At 33.2% G+C, this 20,482-nt stretch overlaps 2 protein-coding genes across 3 annotated transcripts in view; both read left to right on the top strand.

Annotated features, from left to right (window-relative positions):
* Positions 1 to 12,148, top strand: part of LOC117115628 (cystine/glutamate transporter-like) — a 17,262-nt gene extending 5,114 nt beyond the window's left edge. The window contains exons 2-10 of one of the 2 annotated variants that reach the window (XM_033259496.1): positions 1,462 to 1,587; positions 2,260 to 2,362; positions 2,707 to 2,751; positions 5,199 to 5,322; positions 9,014 to 9,117; positions 9,238 to 9,334; positions 9,697 to 9,846; positions 10,464 to 10,641; positions 11,234 to 12,148. In XM_033259496.1, coding sequence (XP_033115387.1) covers positions 1,462 to 1,587; positions 2,260 to 2,362; positions 2,707 to 2,751; positions 5,199 to 5,322; positions 9,014 to 9,117; positions 9,238 to 9,334; positions 9,697 to 9,846; positions 10,464 to 10,641; positions 11,234 to 11,298 — 992 coding nt within the window. In that variant the 3' untranslated portion in view covers positions 11,299 to 12,148. Of the gene's footprint in view, positions 1 to 1,461; positions 1,588 to 2,259; positions 2,363 to 2,706; positions 2,752 to 5,198; positions 5,323 to 9,013; positions 9,118 to 9,237; positions 9,335 to 9,696; positions 9,847 to 10,414; positions 10,642 to 11,233 lie in introns of those variants that run through there. The other variant, XM_033259497.1, reaches the window with a different exon arrangement.
* Positions 12,149 to 12,272: 124 nt separating this feature from the next.
* On the top strand, positions 12,273 to 20,324 carry LOC117115627 (cystine/glutamate transporter-like). Its single transcript, XM_033259495.1, has 10 exons — positions 12,273 to 14,409; positions 15,397 to 15,522; positions 15,920 to 16,022; positions 16,919 to 16,963; positions 17,073 to 17,196; positions 17,399 to 17,502; positions 17,628 to 17,724; positions 17,881 to 18,030; positions 18,790 to 18,967; positions 19,509 to 20,324. The coding sequence occupies exons 1-10, from the start codon at positions 13,929 to 13,931 to the stop codon at positions 19,571 to 19,573; spliced, it is 1,473 nt and encodes a 490-aa protein (XP_033115386.1). The 5' UTR covers positions 12,273 to 13,928; the 3' UTR covers positions 19,574 to 20,324.
* The last annotated feature ends 158 nt before the right edge of the window (positions 20,325 to 20,482 follow it).

Here is a 20,482-nt window from a genome sequence, read left to right as displayed (position 1 = left end):
CATCCAGAGGTGACGGAACTAGGGGGTGCTGTGTTATGGAGAGTAATGTGTGACCGGAAATGGTCTGCAGTCAGTTGGTTGTTACCATGCGCCAGTGGTGTTGGAGTATATAGTACAGCAATATGAAACTATTATGTAGGCCTAATGAAAGAATAAAGTTCGGAGTTTGTAGGGTAGTGAAATGATTATTTCACATTTTAAGTGCTCCCTAAATTCATAAGTGTAAGCTAAATTACGGTGATTAATTTAATTAGCGAAGATATGGAGACTTATTTCGAATCCATCTTTCCAAGAGGGGATGCAAATGATGCTTTGTGAAAATGAGTACGCCGCGGTACTCATTTTCACAAAGAAATACACACAACTGGTTAGCTAACAATTATGTCATGTTACATGAACACCTGGGAAGGAAGGTGCAATCACGTTGTTACCTAGCAAACGTCAGTACTGTATGGTGGAGGGGCTCCTGATGTACTGTGTAGCGGGGGACGATGAGGCATAAGACTAGGCCTAACTAAGACAGTGGAATTATATGTGATAGAAAGTACACTTTCGGAAGAAATAAATTAAGAAAAAAATAATAACTAAGAATAATTCATTTGCAGAGGTACCTTATTTAAGTATTATACAATGCATCTAACAATGCGGCTCTTGTAGCCCTGGCTTGGGCAAGGCATCCATGTGCGAAGCAGTGGTGTTTGTTTATCCATGAAAAAAGCACGCCGGGAAAGTTTGCCTTACCAGGAAAAGGTGACGTATCTACCTTATGACGTATGCATGCTAACTAACGTGAGTGTGACGTCACCAAAAAATGAATATTTTCTATCATAACAAAAATATTAATAACTACAAAGTTTCTGGGCGTAAATTCCCTTAATATGAATGAATGGTTGCTCAATCTCCTTACCATACAAATTACAGCTCCTACTGACGTCTCAGTCGAGAAATACGGGTAGCTGAAGTTTTTCTCGCAAATCTAACTACAAAACCATATCCAAATTTCACGTTCCACTTTTGAGCCTCAGTTGTGCTTCGCACTCGCCGCTGACGGCGGCGTTCCGGGAACCCTGCGTCTAGTAATTCTCTAAGCTCGTACTAGTTTGCATATAATACCAAGTTAGGAATCTTACAGCGAATTAGACGAATTTCATTGGTCATAATTTTATTATTTATTATTTATATCTTTTAACTAGTATCGTATTTCTTGGAGAATTATTATTTTATATTATATTTACAATTCGTGTCAGAAATATCAATGTAATTAGAATTGTTCTTCTATTAACTTTGTATTTCTAATTAATATTGAGATGGTTCTTGATGTTTGTTTTTTTTTTTTATTGTATAAAGTAATTGTTGATGTTCTTGATGTTAAATAAATGTGCATTTTTTTTTTTATTATTATTTTTTTAGCAAAATTGGTATAATAGAATAAACTTTTGAAGAGGTTTGTTTCAATTCCAGGTGCAATTTTCTTTGTGAACTGCGTCAGCGTTCCTTTATCATCTCATCTAAATGTTTTATTCACCTTTGTCAAAGTTGCTGGCTTGGTTGTGATCGTTGTTGCTGGTATAGTGTTGCTTATTCAGGGTAAGTTGATTAAAACCAATCCCAGCAAACACTGAGCCACATTGTCAGAATGTGACGTTAACACAGCGGTAGCAACGTTATTTAGCTAAAAATTACATTATAAAAACGTAGTTGTGGCTCTAACATATATTTTAAACCCAAATTGTGGGGTGTATTAACGTTGCAGTAGCTACACTAACGAATTTGGCAGGTACCCACTTACCCCTGGGTGGAGAGAAGCAATGCAGATAAGGTGCCTTGCCCAAGGACACAAGTGAAATGCACAGCGTGTAATTGATACCCCGACCTCGAGGTAAGGAAACCAAACCGTTCCTGTTGCGGCGAACCACTTCCACGCAATATATATATACTGTATATGTAATTCAAATTGTTAGCTGGGCTAACTGAGACTTGGCTAGTTGGGACTTCAATTTACTAACGTTGCACTGATAGCAATTCTGACTTACAGTCTACCAACTTATAAATCATGCAAATTCACATCCATTGTGATAATTATAAAATTATTAGCTAATATAGTACGTCGTATTGCGTTCTGTTCTTCAAGGATTTGCATCGATCGACGACCGTAAGGGCAAGTGTGTCACCCGGATTTAGATGCGGATTAGGTTGATTATACAACATCATGTAATTTCATGTTGAACTTCTAATAACCGTTTGTTTTATCATGCAAAGGAAACACAGAAAATTTTGAAAATGCATTCCAGGGCGACGGAGACTTCAAATGGATAGAACTACCGCTGTCATTTTATTCCGGCCTTTTTGCATATGCCGGATGGTAAGTTAATAAATTCATTTCTTGTAGACCATCGTATGTTCAGAAAGGTAGTGGTATAGTATACAATATCAGAGCTAAGATAACATTGCCCAGACACAAGGTAAGATTGGTTGTAAGTACAAAACTAGTCACAAAGTATGTGAATTGGTAATGGTAATAAACATGTATTTCTATAGCGCCATCTACAAAAAAATCGTTTCAAGGCACTTTTAAATCAACTAACATATAAAAATACCTGTAATTCAAATAATTATTGTAACTGCAGTTTCGAACATATAGTAAAAGCAATTATAAAATTGAGATGGCGTCGCCAATTTTAGTAATAAAGCTTCATTTAATTTTAGGGAAATTACAGCTTCTATGACCGAAGAATTAATTAAACCATCAAGGTAGGTACATATGGTTTTATTTCTCTCCCACCCACCTCTCTCCCTCTCTCTCGCTCTCGCTTTCAGGAGTGAGAGGCACACCCACATTTATTTCAAGTAATATTTCTTCAACATTCCATTTCGCAATAATTATTACACAATAACATAATAACAATAAACTTTAAATCCAGAACTTAAAAGTTATATTAATATTGTAATTTACAAACATTGCAGTTACCAGTGTAAATACTAGGATAAAATTAGAAATGATTTAATTTAGATTTTTCATCCCTCTTTTACAATAGATTTAGCTTTTACAAATTATAAATTGAATTATTTACAAAATAATATATAGAACAATATATACAAATAAAAATATTTAATACAAAATATATTTAATTCGAAAAACCTATTAAAAAAATCTTTATATACATCAACTCTTATTTACTTATTGATTATTAAATATTCAATTTTTTTCATTTACGTTGGCAGATATTTTTGGATTCTCGATTTTCATTTTTCTTTGCTGATTTTAATAAGATGATTTGTAAATACAAAAGGCAAATAAATAAATATGTTCAATAATAAGACTGTTTTTAGTTCCAGCGACTATGTTGAACCACCTTAAACCATACTTTAATGTTTCCTCTGCAGGGAAGCACTCAAAAATAGCTGCATTACATTTATATCACGCAGGTTGATTTCAATGTTATAAAGTAAAATAGCATGTTTTTTCATTTTCCATTTCCAAATAAAATGTCATTTTATTGTCACATAAATCAGTGAACAATTACTTAAATTAATTTCACTGTTCCCTGCATAAATCATCAGTGATTATAATTAAGCAATCTTTTAATTTTTTTCTTTCTTTTTTTTTTGTTTTTTTGTTTCGTATGCAGAATTGAACCAAGCTTTGAATTAAATTGACTTTCCACCTGAAGTTATATATTTATTTTCCGATAGTTGTGTTTTAACTTCATGTATGTTTAATAGATCTAAAATGACAATATTATTCAGATTCACCACTGCCTGTAACTTTTTTTTTTATAGAACTCGGTCAAACGTTTCAAATCAGCATAGTCATTTATTTATATAATTTAGTAATATTCACTGTGTATTTGATTGGATACATATAATATTTTGGGGTATACTTTCATTCACCCGTATCTAGACTCAATAATCTTTTGCCCAGCTTAAATATTAATGAGTCTATCAGAGTTGTTCTTTTTAATTTTTCACGCTGACCCTCCACAGGAATGTATATAAAAAAGTTTTCAACACTTGGATTATATATGTAGGCACCTCTATATTTACTATCATCATACTGTTTCTGTGTCTACTGCCCTATCGGGAGCCGTAGATACTATGTCATGATGTAACAATTAAAGATGGCGGAAAAGGCTAAATCCGGTGGAGGAATAATGGGTACTACTACAACTAGGTAGGGGGCGCTCTATTTAAAATCGAATAGTGTTCGGAACTCGAACAAAATTGAGTTCGAATCTCGAACATGCGTTATAGACCAGTATAGAGACCAGCACGCGTTCGCCACGAACGCCTTTTACCATCATTTGAAGGACGCCCTCTAGAACATGGTAGTACTTTTCGAGATCAACGACATAAGGCGGTAACTCCAAGAGTTACTCTTTTTTTTAGTGATAATAGTAGTAGGCCTATACAGAATATTGTTATGAAAGATAATTTTCATGAAAAATCCAGATGCACTACAATAATACACACATCTGCATATTGAAGAACATAAGACTGAATTAAAAAAAAAAAAAACTCCTGTGTAAGGCAGTAGACAATCGCTCCCGCTGGGAGCCTATTTTTGAAATGCAAGAGTTTTAATCTTTTACCAAAGAATAAAATATTTCTTTTTGTTATGTTGACTTTTCGTACTGGGCCCTGTGGGAGACCAGTTGATATGCAACTGAACAGGTTTTCCCAGTATAAAGAATAAAGAAATAAATAAAAATAATAGTTTTAAAGTGTTTTCTAGGTTAAAAACCAATTCACAAACATTTTGATTTACCTTTATTTTATTTTAAACCTGATATTTCACATAATGATTCAATTTCGTTAAAGAATAGTTTTTAACAATTTAATCTCGTGTGAAAATAATTGCATTACATGTAATATGAAATTTTATATGTATGCCACTTTTTAAGATCAGAAAAATGTAAGCTCAATTTTGTCAGTGTACATATTGGAAATTACCTCTCCGGTATATACCATGTCGTTATTATTTATGTTTGAATGTCTATAAAGATTACAAGATTACGGTGCAATAAACACTTCAATTAAAACTCTGTTAAATTTCATGGAACATTTTATACATACTCATAGGCCTATATATCTTTGGATCGTGACAAAGATAAAATTCGAAAAATACACAAGTAATTAGATTTTTTTAGTCACGTAAAATGTTACGTAATATATATCAATATGAATTTTATCTTTTAAAGGACTATTCCCGTCTCAACTCTCATTGCCATGACAATAGTCTCGTTTGTGTTTATCATGGCAAATGTTGCATATTTTACCGTTCTTACTCCTGCCGAGATCATGGCATCTGATGCTGTTGCATTGGTAAGTTTTAAAAATTACATAGTTTTAATCCAAAATCGAATGTAGAAATATGATCTACCTTTATTTCAAGCTAGACGAAAATGCATCTTTCTATCTTTAGTGTATGCCTACTTCAAGTATAATACGCCTATTCATTAGGTTATATTATACTTCAAGTATATAAATACAACTATGAATGTGCGTACTCTTTCTGTGGATGTATCCAAGTGTAAATATAATGATGAACAATAAATGCGGACAACCTTTGAATTCCTAACGTCGACACTGTGGTATAGCAAAAAATATTTTTGGTCTAAGGTTAATGATGATAATGGTGATAATGATGATGATGATGATGATGATGATGAGAATAATGATAATGATGACGATGATGCTAATGATAATAATGTTGATAGTGAAAATGTTAGTGACGGTGATCATGGCGATTACTGTAAGGGTAAAACCATCATGCAATCTCTCATGTTTAAGAGTCTACAAAGGGAAAGGGACTCACGTCTCTGCAGCCAATGCTCCTTTGAACACACATGTAAAACAGGGACAAAAGACAGCACAACCAAAAGAATAGTACAGTTATTAACAATGCCTATGCAAAAGAAAGGGAAAACCTTAGTGAGAACTAACAGCGAAAAAAATGTCGATTGTACAAAAACGAATGAATTAATTTCAGAGAAGCTATCTTGCACCTTGTGGATAGCAAAGGCAAACTAAAAGCAGAACAACGAATCCAATAGTTGAGATATTGTGGATCAAGATAGGATTTCCTGGATTGCCCAAAATTAAAACGAGTGAATTTTCTGAACTCTTTCCATGCACGCTATAACTTTTATTAGGTTTGGGTTTCATGCGAGAATAGCATATTCTAAGATAGGTCTGCATAATGCCTTAAAAGAAATAGAAAAGCTTCAATACCCCGGTAACAGTTGATTATGGACGTAATAATTTGACATGTTGAGATCACTTAGATCTGGAACTATTGTTAGTCCAAGATGACCATTGAGAGATTCCAAAATTTAATAGTACAGTGTTAGACTTTGTGCCACGAAACACAACACATTGAGATCTATGGGATAGAAAATAACATAGCAAACTCCAAAGCTGGCCACAGATCCCGAAAGCGTGAGAACAATGGTTGTAAGTGGTAGTGTTTACGACTCTTTCTGGATTTCCTTAAAATTTGAAATCGGGCGATAAAAACTAATTTTGTCTCTACAGGCTTTGCCTTTGTAGACTGGTACTACCTGGGAAATTTTCCATGCACTAGGTACCTTTCCAGACTAAGTAAATACAGGTTGAAAAAACCCGTAAATGGGTAGCATGACATCTTTAATTGGTTTAGGCACGCGAGATGGGATAGACTCAGGGCCACAAGCCTTATCCGGTTTGAGGCCAGAAATAATTTTTGCAACTTCGGAATGTGTGACACGAACTTCCGATAAGATATCAGTATCTTTAAACTCAAGATCAATTGGAGGATAAATTTGAGATATTTCAGAAAAACAACTTTGGAAAAAGGAATTAAATAATTTTGCAATGTCAGATAAAATTCAAAGTACTACTATGATGCCTGTTTCTAAAACGTTGCTTAGGGCGGTTACAAAGTATTTTGTATCAAGCCCCAGTATCCGGATTATCTTGTTTTTGTAAGATTTATTATTTTCGGAGTTATCCATGGGTTTCTCTCCTTTATTTTTAGCTGTTTAATAGGAATAGCATCATTTATACAGCTCCAAAACATTTCAAGCCATTAACTCCGGGAAACATCAACATCAAAGGGTTGGTTTGCATTTGCAAAAGCTAAATTCCATGGTGCATGCATTAAAATTGCTATCTGCAAGTTGTACATAATCTGCTTTGTTGTAACAAAACACTTTTCTTATAAATTTCTGAGCAAATGTTTTGGGAAAAGTAAAACTAACAATAATGGAACAGAGAACAGAATTGCTTAAACAATCACCAACCCTAAATATACCTTCAAGCTCAACATCAGAAACAAAAACAATGTCAAGCATATTCCCAATTGCATATCATTATTTAACCTCACAACGACAAACACAACCCGAACACGATGATAACCATGGAGGCGACTACACGAAAATGTGATCATGATGTTGACGACAAATGAATCCAACAAAATCCACAGGCCCGATAATTTACATCCTAGGATCATGCCAGAACTCTCTGAGGTTTTAGCCAAACCTTTAAGTGAAAATGTTCTGACTCCATATGTACTGGTAAACCAAACGTAACAGCTATTCACAAAAAGGTGGACAGGAGATTGCCCATAATTTATAGACCAATTAATATAACATGTATATCGTAAACTTCTTGAGACTATAATTAGGGATAAAAGTAAAAATTTGTAATAAATAACTTATTATCACCACACTATAAAAGTAGTATATTTCTTTTATTAATGGACGTTCATGTTCATGACCAGTTGATGAATGTACAAGCTTACCAGATGCCGGTCTGAATATTTATGTAATCTACATGGATATTCAAAAAACGTTCGATATGGTACCGATAACATAGCCATCGGAAGCATTTTGCAAGTGATCCGGCCATTATAGTGAGAGTGGGGTGATGGGGCGGGGGTAGGGGAGCACTTGACAAATTTAGTAGTAACTGAATAGTAGAGACCCGCTATCTATCCACGGATATATGATTTTGAAGTTAGTGATGCGTGAGAGCATTTTCATTGTAGCCCCACCATGGTTGGTAAACACCTTGTTTGGCACCTATGAATGTCCAGAAATAGATGCTGGCAACCTAGAGCCACTATCCCTTCCCCTCAAGGGACAGCCATAATATTATGTGGTTGGTATTACAGGGATCTAACTAACAAGGACCGGACTCATAATTGAACGGTTAACAGGAGGTAAAGCCTTCAACCGTACATATATATATACCTGTTATGTTGTTGATAATGATTAATAAAGATTTTTCTCTTTTGTGGTAGAATCACCACATTTTCATTATAATCATATCAGAATACTTCGTATATTACAATACTATGTTCAATATACATGAATACATTAGTTTTTTTAAATTACCTACACAATATTTTAATACATATTCGTTATTCTGTGCTCCCATTATGTGTACTATAATTTTTTTTTCAAAATTTCTAATATTTTTTGTCAATGTTTCGTTTTTCAACTACGTACATTGTGATTTTAAACGTTTTACATAAAGTTGTTGTTGATTATGTAGATGGTAATGATAATGTTGATAATGATAGCAATAATTCAAGGAATATCAAATCCGACAATACAACAAGTTGCATGTCGAAATTTGGATCTAGGTACTTATTATTGTTCAATATGATGTTGTTGATAATTATGTTGATGATAATTCTGGATGATGATGTTGTTTTGATGTTGATGGTCATCATCATCATCTGCAGTCTGCTTATATCCCACTGCTGGGCAAAGGCCTCTCCCAAAACACGTCATCTGTCTCTGTCTGTGGTGTATCGTGTTCATGTTGTTGATCCTGTTGATTGTACCAGCTAATCTCGCAATCTAGCTTTTAATCTACTCATTTTCCTTTTTATGTTGATGGTAATGATAATCAATGATAATACTAATAACAATAATAATATTGGTATAAAAACACATTCAAATACTAACGATGAAGTTGATTTGTATAATTGGTAGTATGATTAAATTGCTATTTATTGTTTCCATAGAGTTTTGGTCAGAAGGTATTCGGTAACAGTGGCTGGATCCTATCTGTTGTAGTAGCATTTTCGTGTATAGGTGCAATGAATGGCGGAGTCTTATCAACCTCCAGGTAATGCATGTATGTCATGCATTATGCGTCTTCATCCTCTGTGTGTGTCTCTCTCTCTCTTTCTTCTCTATCTCCCCCTTCTTGTTATCGTGATTACAAAGTTGTCTTTCTTTTAATCAGAATGAACTATGCCGCGTCACGTGAGGGTCAATTGCCTAAACTTGTGTCGATGATACACATTAATTACAAAACACCAATGCCGTCTGCAGTGATTATGGTATTCATTTAATATTTTTCTTAATTTTTTGTAGTGGCTTAAGTTGTTTTAACATCACTATTTTTTTTTATTTCGAATGAACTTGAATAATTTATCAAAATACAAAAAGACTAAGGATTATCCCTCAATAATAACGTTTATGTGTTATATGTCAGCGAATTTAATCTAGGTTTAACTGATTGGTTAAATGTATGTATGATTGCTTGATCTGTTGGTTGAATAATTTATAAATTCAATTGAATAATTATTTATCGCCCGATCGGCAGACTGTTTGGCTGACCACTCCAATGTGTAATAAACATTACTAGAATTTTTATTTTCCGCGCAAATTTCTTCATACAAACCTTTTAATTCATTTTAAGCTTCCAATCAGCATAATTTTGCTTGTTGGTGATAGTGTGTACAGTCTTATCAATTACCTTAGTTTCACAAGATGGTTGTTTGCCGCCCTCACCGTTGCCTCAGTACCATATTTCAGATGGAAGTATCCAGATTGGGAACGTCCATTCAAGGTTTGTTATTCTATAGGGAGCCTATTTTGATTAATGTATGGAATACTTTTTGCAATGTTGGCAGTTTAAAACGCATTGCGATGGGTATTAGGCCAAATAAAAATTAATAACCATTTAATTATCCCAGCCCGCACCGATTTTTGGTGGCGCATCGATTTTTTAAATAAAAATAAAAATAAAAAATAAAAAGGGCCTCCCTCATCGACTTTTTTTAAAAATCCCGGACGATAAACTGGTTATTTATTTTATTTGGCCTAATCAATGAGAGTAGAATTGCAAGAGGTCCAACTCTCCATATTTGCATGTACGCAATAAAACAAAATGCGAAAGTACTATCACGAGATAGAGGTCGCACTATTAGAATTCAAATAGAGTTTGAAACTCAGACATACGTTATAATAGACGCAGGTATAATTATTACAGATCAGAGATTAAAGCCTAATCAAGTTTCATAATTATTTTGTTTCTGATGTCTTTTAACTTACATGTTTTTTGAAACATCACCCCTTTTTGCCCTGTAATAGCTCAAGAAGGCAAATTATTTTGTGATATGATTATGTGATTACAGGTGGATACAAGAGAACGTCACCATTGATCCGTTCATTATGTTCACACAGGTTAACCTGTTAATACCAATCATCTTTGCCAGCTTCACTTTATTTGTAGTCCTTGTCTCCCTTGTATCAGCACCAAAGGACTGTGGGATTGGACTGCTTATTATGTTAGCTGGTATTCCAGTGTACTTGATAGGCGTGTGTTGGAAAAACAAGCCGATGTGGTTTGAAGAAGGAATAGGTAGGTTTGACTACCTCGATTTGGCAAGCATATTAAAGATTAGAATTGCCTTTACTACTTAAAATAAAAACAAAGACAAAAACATAAAATTATATCACAGACGTACCCTAATGTTATACGCTAGATATAATCGTTGTTTAAGGTGGCTGAATGCAGTATCTGTTTGGGCTTGTGGCTATTCTCACTCGAGACTAAACTTGTTTCTGACGATTGAAAAATAAATATTAGGCCTATTATTATTATTGTTAATGGCCTAATAAAAATAATAATGATAATTAGTATAATATCATTCATATAATTTATTTAATTTATGTTCATGATTATTCTATTGTTTTAAACTAATAATAATAATAATTATTATTATTATTATTATTATTATTATTATTATTATTATTATTATTATTAATATAATATCAATTATATCAACTATATCAATTTGAAATCCATTAAAAATCCTATTTTACAAAAATTATTTTCTACAAATCACATATTTTAATAAAATAATATCTATATACCTGTCTAAAATCCAATCAGATTTATATCAACTCATTGTTTTTTTGTTGTTTTTTGTTGTTTTTTTTTTTATTACCAGATAAATTCAATGCATTTGGTCAAAAACTCATGTTGGTCGTTGAAAGTGAGAAGAAAGAAGACTGATACGGGCACAACACAACTCAAAACTAAAAGGCAGTGTTTATGTAGCCGGTAGTTCGCTTAGGCCTATTATATTATTTTAGTTAGGGCAACCTCTAACTCTAACCTTAATGATAGGCAAAGTTTTAGTTTTAGCCGGTAAAATACACTAAAGGCGTTTTTGGTATAACGTTCAGAAAAATTAAACGCTAATTGTAAGCTGTGGTTAAAGAATTTAAAACAAAAATGATTTAATACGATACAAATGTCAATTCTGAGTCTATGTCTGAGTTCAGTGTATAAAAATTTACTGCATACCTACCGCATATATCTATCATAATACTCTATAGTAAACTTAAAAACTTTTAAAAACAATAATTAAATAGTACTAATTATTTCTAACTGTTTTGTACGTATTTCATGGATTATTCCTATGATAACCATGGACCTAGGTCCATGGGATAACTATGTTAACATAACTGCCTTTGGCGTTGCTCTTGTTTTAACTTACTTTTTATGTAAACATACTTATTAAGCAAATAAACAAGCTGTTTGTGATTGGCTATTACATTTATTGTTGATCCTGCAGTGTGGTTTGGCAATGTTGCTAATTCCGAAGAAGTACATAAGTATAGTCATGCGATTTAATATAAAAAGATACTCTGTTCAGTCTGTTGATATACTACACTATACCCTAGGATTGAGTAAAAAATGTATTCTGTTTTAAAGTGTAGGCTATATAATCGTGCCAATTGTTTTGCAATCAAAAATTGCAGTATCGAATGATCAAAAAATTAAAAGGCTATCAAAATCTGTATATAACCTTTAGACCTCAACAAGGAAGTATTAAATCCACTTTTGTTCTCACAAAAAACGTGATATTTTAGGGTCCTCCTATGGTCCTCGTCCTAGTAATAACAATTACGTAATAACAATAATATTTTGCCTATGTTTCGACAGGACCTTATTGAGTGTTCTTTTCTGGGGTAGGAAAAAGTCTCACGACCCTCAAAAAAGGTCGCTACCCATAGTTTAAGGAAAAAAATGAAAGCCTAATGTGTAGGATAATTGACTGTTTTCAAATTTGTATTTCTATATTTTAATGCGTTTTCGAGAACTCCTCGACAACCGATCTAATATCCTTACATCACCGGTGAGTCTTTTTCATTTACGTAATTTTTTATAGCAGATTAAAATAGAACGAACAGTGGACAGGTAGTTGAAATAGAGCAGCCTAACATTGTAGGCCTATACCCTAGACATCTCTTCTCTCTTCAAGATAAAACAAAGACAGTGAATACGAAGGAGAATTAAAGCATGAATAGTAACCATCCAATATGCCTTAAGAGAAAGGAATATTACCAGTGCCAAACCATTTCATATACTTTGCAGAATAATGAACATTAATTTCTTTTAGGACTCCCGTCCTATATTCAAGTGGTTAAAAAAGCAAGATTAGATTACTGGTTGAGAAAAGCACCAATATCATCATACGTCTCAACATAAGGCCAAAAAAATATAAATTGTTTGTTTGCTCTTCTTTTTAAAAAAATGATAAATAGAGAGGTTTTATTAATTTTTTTAACACTCATCAGATAGAATAAAAAAGACCTAGAATGGCAATATATCTTACATCAGACAACAACTTTAGACTAATTTGTAGGGCATCTGGCAAAAAATAAAGACAAATTCACTCACATTGTTTTAAATTTGAAAAGAAAAAAGCTAAAAAGAAAACTTTTTTAAAGTTTTTTTTTTAAATTTTCCGCCACTTTTTTTCAGTGATTTAGAGGCGGGTGGAGGAGGGCAAACAAACAATTTTGTTTTTGGTCTAATGAACAGATATCGCAGAAATCATGTCTAGTAAACATAACGTATAATATGTTAATAATATTTAACAAGGAATTAATTAGAGAAAACTATTTGATTTATCTATATATTTAATTCTTATCTTTAAAGACAAATTGACAACGGTATTATTAGAAAATATTGCAAAATTTATTAGATTTGCTTATTTGAAAAGAAGTTTTACGTTAACTGATTAGCGCACTTTTTAAATGTTGATTTGTCTACACGTCGGGCCATGGGCCCATATATATTGATAAATGCCTTTGATATCTAATCTAGGGGAAGAAAGAAAGTCTATGTGGGCCCATATAAATAAGCACAGACAATGAGAAGCCATTTATTATGAATTATGACAAACTAACCCCATAGGAAAAGCACGCTTTTGAAATCCAAAGTTAAGAAACTTAAAAGAAAAATATGGAAAGGGCTTTGGTCAACATAGGGTTATTAAATACACCAAGTGGTTGCTCTTTACAGTACTGCAATTACCATATTATATCAAGAGTGCCAAATGTCACTACTCCACCTTTAGGGTTAAAGAACCCCATATTGACTGATAACGAAGTAATTGTTTTCACATATTGGTCGAAATGGCAGAGTACAGGAAAGTTAGCACAATTAGTTATCAAAATACAAATAGGATTTGTCAACAGTTCAGATAATTTCAATGGGTGTGTGCTCTCACTAATATTACTTAATGCGTTAGTGTTTAACAAACTTGATAAAGCTGGGCGTTTTGGACTTTGCTGAGCCATAGACATATGTAATGAAACACATCAAGCAGCAAACGTCAGGATTTTTTCAATATGGACACACCACGGAAACAGAGCATCGAATCTAAGACGTCGATTTCAAAAAGCACAGGAGACGATGAGGGAGTTGGTCTTGTCCGTCAACTTGGAATATTTTCTTTCTCTTCTTTAATTATTGGCACGGTCATCGGTTCTGGTATTTTCATTTCTCCAAAAGGAATATTAGAATATACACATACCGTTGGGTTGTCGATGGTGATATGGATACTCTGTGGTGTTCTTTCAACATTAGGGGCGCTCAGTTACGGGGAGCTAGGCACAACATTTTCTAAATCCGGAGGAGATTTTATATATCTTTTAGAATCGTTTGGACCTATGACAGCATTTCTTAGGGTATGGACATGCCTTGCAGCCGTCAGAACAGGAACGTGGGCTGTACTTGCTATAACATCTGCTACGTATATACTAACTCCGTTTTATCCCGGCTGCCCTGTTCCAGGATTGGCCGTACGTTTACTTGCTGCGACTATAATATGTAAGTATATTTGATACATTCTGCTATAGTGAATGTACATATTAATATCTCCAGCGTTAACAATACATCGGCTAATATAATAATTTAAACACCATTAGTAGTATTATTCGTGATAATTTTCAATTCACCACATGGACTTGTATACCTTCCATATTTGTATACTCATTATTAATATCAAAGGTTGTGTTGATAATAACGTTAGCGTGATTATACTTCAGCTTATCAACTCCTTACCGAAGACGCCATAAGTAGGTAGATTATCAAAAAGCCAAATTAGCCAATAATTATGTCAAAATTTTATGTATCCGTTTGATGTTTGTGTTCCCTCCTGTATGTGGTGAATTTTATGTTTGCTGTTGGCTGAGATAATAAATAAATAAAATAAATAAAAATATGTGGTCATTGTGTGTTTAAATATGACAACAATAATGTAAATAACAACGCTAACCACTTATATATAATAATATGGTTTTTACATATAATATATAATAAAACAAAAGTCTAGTTCAAATTCCATTAAAATGATAAGCTACAAGGTGATCATTTTATTGAAAGGCAAAGAAAATTAATATAAATCAAGAGAAAAAAATGAATAGTTCCATGTTTTTACAATTATATTAATTGATTGAGAAGTAAAATCTTATAATGAAGATAATTCAGTATTGTTGAACCCTTGTAGTAAATGAAATTTCAAGGCAAGCAACTAAAACGTTAAAATGATCATTTTAAACAAGCAAATAATCATTGGCCTCTTTTATAATGTTTTAATATGCGACATATTTTCGCTGATTTACTAGTGTTTTAATATTTACACAATTAATGTTTTTTTGGGTTTTTTTTCGTGTGTGTATTGGTTGTAGAATTCCTAATTTAAAAACAAATAAAATATACGTTTTTTTAAAAATTTGTAATAAGTCAACAACGACAGATGGGTTCTATACCATATCACTATCTAAGTTTGCGTCATATCGTTTGTTTTGATTACAGGTGTGGTTTTCCTCGTGAATTGCGTCAGCGTTCCAATAACATCTCGTCTAAATGTATTTTTCACCATTGTCAAGGTATCTGGCTTGATTTTGATTGTCATTGCTGGCATAGTGTTATTAATTCAAGGTAAGCTGAAATACTGATTAACAGTTATAATTTGAATTAGTTTATCGGGAGTGAACCCCAAGATGGTAAAGTAAATACCCTTCCACTACATTTTTATGGGTACAATAATAATGATGATGATAATATTAATATTAATGATAATGATATTAAATGATAATGTTTATAATATTTAAAATATAACAATATTATATAATTAAGAAATGACAGATGTAGTCCTACTATCGAGTGAGCAATTTAAATCGAATAATTATGAACCATTTCTGAAAATCAGTCATCGTTATGAATCAGTAGTGGCTTGACACATTATGTATTGACCAAGTATTTGGGATTGAGAAAGTTGTTCATTGATATTGTACAAAATCTTGTTCGCTTTTGACGGTTATTTTATTATACAAAGGAAATACGGAAAATTTTGAAGATGCATTCCAAGGCGAAGGAAAATTCAAATGGATAGAGCTACCACTGGCCTTTTACTCCGGTCTGTTTGCATTTTCCGGATGGTATGTAAAATAAAAACAAATTCACTTTAATTAATTGCATGTAATCTTACTATAGTCGAAATGATTTGAGTTGTGGGTAGAAACCATCAATCTCAATATTAACAAACTTGTTATATACTGTAAGTGGTAATAATATGTAAAAAAAAGAACCATACTGTATTTTGAGTTTATTAAAATGAAGAGATAATAAATGTGCTGATTATAGAAGATCCGCTAAGCCCCATATCTAAAGCTGAACACTCACTGCACCGTTCTCAGCCGACGCGCGCGCAACCAATCGTGTGTAGGCCTAATAACGATCCTTTCTTTGCTGCCACCGACAATCAGCAGACAGCGTCGCGTCGTCTAGCGCTCATTTGTCGTGTGAATGTCGTACAACGCAGTGAGTGCCCGGCTTTAGAGGCACTCACTGCGTCGTGCGACGGTCGGTCGTACGACCGTCGCACGACGAATCTAGGATCGTCATTAAAAACGATCTGTTACGCTCGCGTCGTCACGTGGCGTTCTGCATAGAATCGAGTCGGCCGACGTCCATCGCACGCAGTGAGTAACACCCCCCCCCCCCTCCCATCCCCCCCCCCCCAAATCCTCTCCTGTCCATGGTTTATGGGACAAGTACAATAGGCAAATTTGATATACAGAGTAACTGATTAATGTATTATTATTATTGGGAAGTCGTTGGACAGTAAATAAAGGGCAAGTAGTAAGGTATGTTATGTTGAAGTATGCTACGCCAATTAAAACCTAAATCAGCAAATGAAACGTGCTTTTGAAAAAGAAATATCTACCAATTAAACAATGTTTTGCAAGCTGAAGGTGAGAAAAGCAGTAGAGCATTGATTTAATAAGCAGTGGTAATAAGCGTTTGGATACTAATTTTTTTGTTTCATTTTCAGGCAAATTACAGCCTCTATGACTGAAGAAGTGATTAATCCATCAAGGTAGGCCTAAATCTTGTCATAGTTCCGGTTTTATACAATAGGATATTGGACTACTCTATTGTCCTACCATTATTATTTTACACATCGAAATTAATTCTATATTTTACAGGACTCTTCCCGCTTCAACAGTCATTGCCATGACGGTAATCACAAGTGTGTACATAATGGCGAATATTGCATATTTTACAGTCCTCACACCCGCCGAGATTCTAGCATCTGATGCAGTTGCATTGGTAAGTTATCTTATACACTTTCTACAGCAGTTTCTACATAACTTACTATGTGTGTCTACAACTGTGTGTAACAATAATATTATCAATGATATGTTGGTACGCAGAAATAATTTATAAATCATATCACTGTCAACATGAAGACTGATTACTGTATTACTTTTTTCTTTTTCATAATAATAATTGGTATTTATTACTTTCATAGAGTTTTGGTCAGAAGGTATTCGGCGACTGGGCCTGGATCCTATCCCTTGTAGTAGCTTTTTCATGTATAGGTGCAATTAATGGCGGAGTTTTATCAACGTCAAGGTATAATATATGACTTTTATTTCTCTACGTTTTATCTTTCTTTCTCTCTTTCCTATCCCTTTTGTCTCTTCTTTCTCCATTTCGTCTCTCTTCATAAAATTACATTTTTTGGATTCCTTTATTAGAATGAACTTCGCCGCGTCACGTGAGGGTCAACTACCTAAGCTCCTTTCGATGATACACATTCATTATAAAACACCAATGCCGTCTGCAGTAATTATGGTAATCGATTATAATTTTCTAAATATTTTAAACATTTATTCTAACTTGAAACAAACGGATGCAGGACATCCGACAGCTCATGGCAACTAAATGTTTGGTAGTAGTACCTGTGATTTTTTATTATGCACACAAAATATCTAATTATTTTCTTTTTAGATTCCAATCGCTCTAATTTTACTTGTTGGTGATAGTGTGTACAGTCTTATCAATTACCTTAGTTTCACACGATGGTTGTTTATCGCCCTCACCGTGGGCACAGTACCGTATTACAGATGGAAGTATCCAGATTGGGAACGCCCATTCAAGGTTTGTTCATTCTTTAAGGGGTATATAAGAATCCCTATCTCAGTGTGTAGATTTTTTTTTTTTTTAGTTTAGATGAGCTAAGCAGAACTCCAAATTTAAAAAAAGTAGGAACAGGAGGGTAGAAAGTCAGCAGAGTAATAAAGAAAGTCCACCACTTACTAGACTCACCACAATTTTAAAATTTATTGATTCTTCCTAGTGGTAGAAGTTGAAAAATTTCGGAGAGCGCCACCAATATTTGTTGATACCGAGGAACTTTTTATGTTGTTGAAATTAGATAGAAAATGATACCTAGAAAAGTATAGTATGGAACGCCATTGGCGCAAAGATGTAATATGGAACTCCATTAGTGCCAAAAACGATCATTTTTATTAGATTTCATTGATTAAGACAATGTTTAGGGACTGGAATTCAGTCTACCACTAGCGTCAACCCCAAACAAGCTTTTCGAGCCGCTTCCAACCGTGAACAAACTCTTATAAAAATGTCATCTAAGGTAAATAATAATGGACTATAAAAGTGGCGGAAGTGCTGTGATTTCTGAGCTCAAAACTCGACTGATCAGTCAATCACTTAAAACGTTTAGGATTAATTGCTTCCGACAAATTTTCAACGTTGTTCTACAGAGTTTTCTGTTTCCTATAGACTGAGCCCTACGTTCCCAGAGCTGTAGTGAAATACATACAGAAATTATGTTACGAATTATATTTGATAGAATTGTCAAGTAATTGTTTTGACCCGTTCAATATTATCACACAGGTTAATTTGGCGGTACCAATCATTTTTACCTGTTTCGCTTTGTTGGTGGTCGTTGTCTCTCTTGTATCAGCACCAAAGGATTGTGGGATTGGACTGGCCATTATGCTTGCTGGTATTCCTTTATACCTGGTAGGTGTGCGATGGACAAACAAGCCGTCGTGGTTCGATGAAGGAATGGGTGAGTAGGTTTACGTAATTTTTTTTTCATTTATTTCGACTAGAATATTCAAGAACCACCTTAAATAAATTAAATAACATTGTGCTCTCATTTGTTTATTTATTTTTTGTTTGACGGTTCGTTCACACATTTCATTTAGTCATTTATTTAGTATTTTGGTTTGATCGCTCCTGTACTTTTTCGTTTACTTATACAAAACAAGGCAATGAAATGTTATAGTTTAGTTATGCTCCATGTATAAAATAATTCCAACTTAGCACAATCAATCATAAAAATAAACCTATCTTTAAATATCTATTGTTGAAATTAAAGTTTGTAATAGTTAAACTTCTCTACTGATAGAGATATCAAATATTACAGGTTATCAATCTGCATTTCCAGGAGTTACGATATATAATTTTTTGTGAATTAATGATGAGTAAACAATGTAAATGTGTGGACATTATCAAATATTTTAATGTATAAGATAATAGAATGTGTTTATATACTGTAATATACTGTATTTTTTATAATCGTATTTTTGTTTGCTTTTATTCTCCAGATAATTTCAATTTATTCTGTCAAAAATTCATGTTGGTCGTTGAAGGTGATAAGAAAGATGACTGAATGAGAAAAAAGATGACTGATAAACAATGCAACTTGTAATTACTGTATAAACCAAAATACTGGCCACTCTACTGTTTATTTCTATATTATCATAAACCATAAGGAGGAAGAAAATAAAGTAAATAATAAAGTGAGTCAGTTTAAGTGTATGGAAAAGGCGGAGTACAATAAATTGGAATATTCATCTGATTTATCAATAGAACAGTTGTAATATCTTCATTAAACTTTTATTTATGAACAGTGCAATTATTTGTCATATTGAAAGAATAAGAACAGAAATGACATTACGCCTGCTTGATGATTGTCGTCTTTTTCACTCTGTATCAAAACTAATACAGTTACCTACCCCGATAACTGCAAGAGGACCCTGTTTAAAGTCGGGACTGTATTATATTTTATTACTAATAAACATGCTGATCTCTTCAAAGAATAAACTAAGAGGTGTTGCATACGCATTGGTTAAGTGACTCACTTGTCTTTTACTATAAAATATAATGTATTACGTGAGCAGCACAAACACCTAATTATACCATTAAATATGAAGTACAGTATAAAAGTTCGATGTTGGTGCATATCTTGAAATATTTAATGTTTTAATGTTCACTGAATAAATAAATAAATAAATAAGCTCTTTGGTGGATATTGTGTATTTTATATAGTATTTATAATCTAGTTGCTAGATATAAAACACTCTCTCTTGCATGAATGTTATCATAAGTGAATAAAGAATATATCCAACATTGCTATGGAATTCATTAATATTGTAATATTGTAATTGTCACTGATAATGAGAACTGGGTTTATAAAATGCTTTGTTGTCTTTGTTTGATTCAGACCGTCTGGTAGCCTTCTATATACAATTCTTTAATACACTTTCACACTGATTCAGTTATCTCCGAAACACTTTTC

Source organism: Anneissia japonica, unplaced genomic scaffold (assembly GCF_011630105.1).
Source record: "Anneissia japonica isolate Jap-2015-1 unplaced genomic scaffold, ASM1163010v1 scaffold16662_len1167910_cov178, whole genome shotgun sequence".
Taxonomy (NCBI): domain Eukaryota; kingdom Metazoa; phylum Echinodermata; class Crinoidea; order Comatulida; family Comatulidae; genus Anneissia; species Anneissia japonica.
This window is presented reverse-complemented; position numbering and strand designations above follow the sequence as displayed.

Bases quoted from the DNA above. Each gene is read 5' to 3' on its own strand.
- LOC117115627 (XM_033259495.1), top strand. From the start codon at position 13,929: ATGGACACACCACGGAAACAGAGCATCGAATCTAAGACGTCGATTTCA. The intron at 15,523-15,919 runs GTAAGCTGAAAT...TATTATACAAAG, and splicing joins CATAGTGTTATTAATTCAAG to GAAATACGGAAAATTTTGAA. The intron at 18,968-19,508 runs GTGAGTAGGTTT...TTTATTCTCCAG, and splicing joins GTGGTTCGATGAAGGAATGG to ATAATTTCAATTTATTCTGT.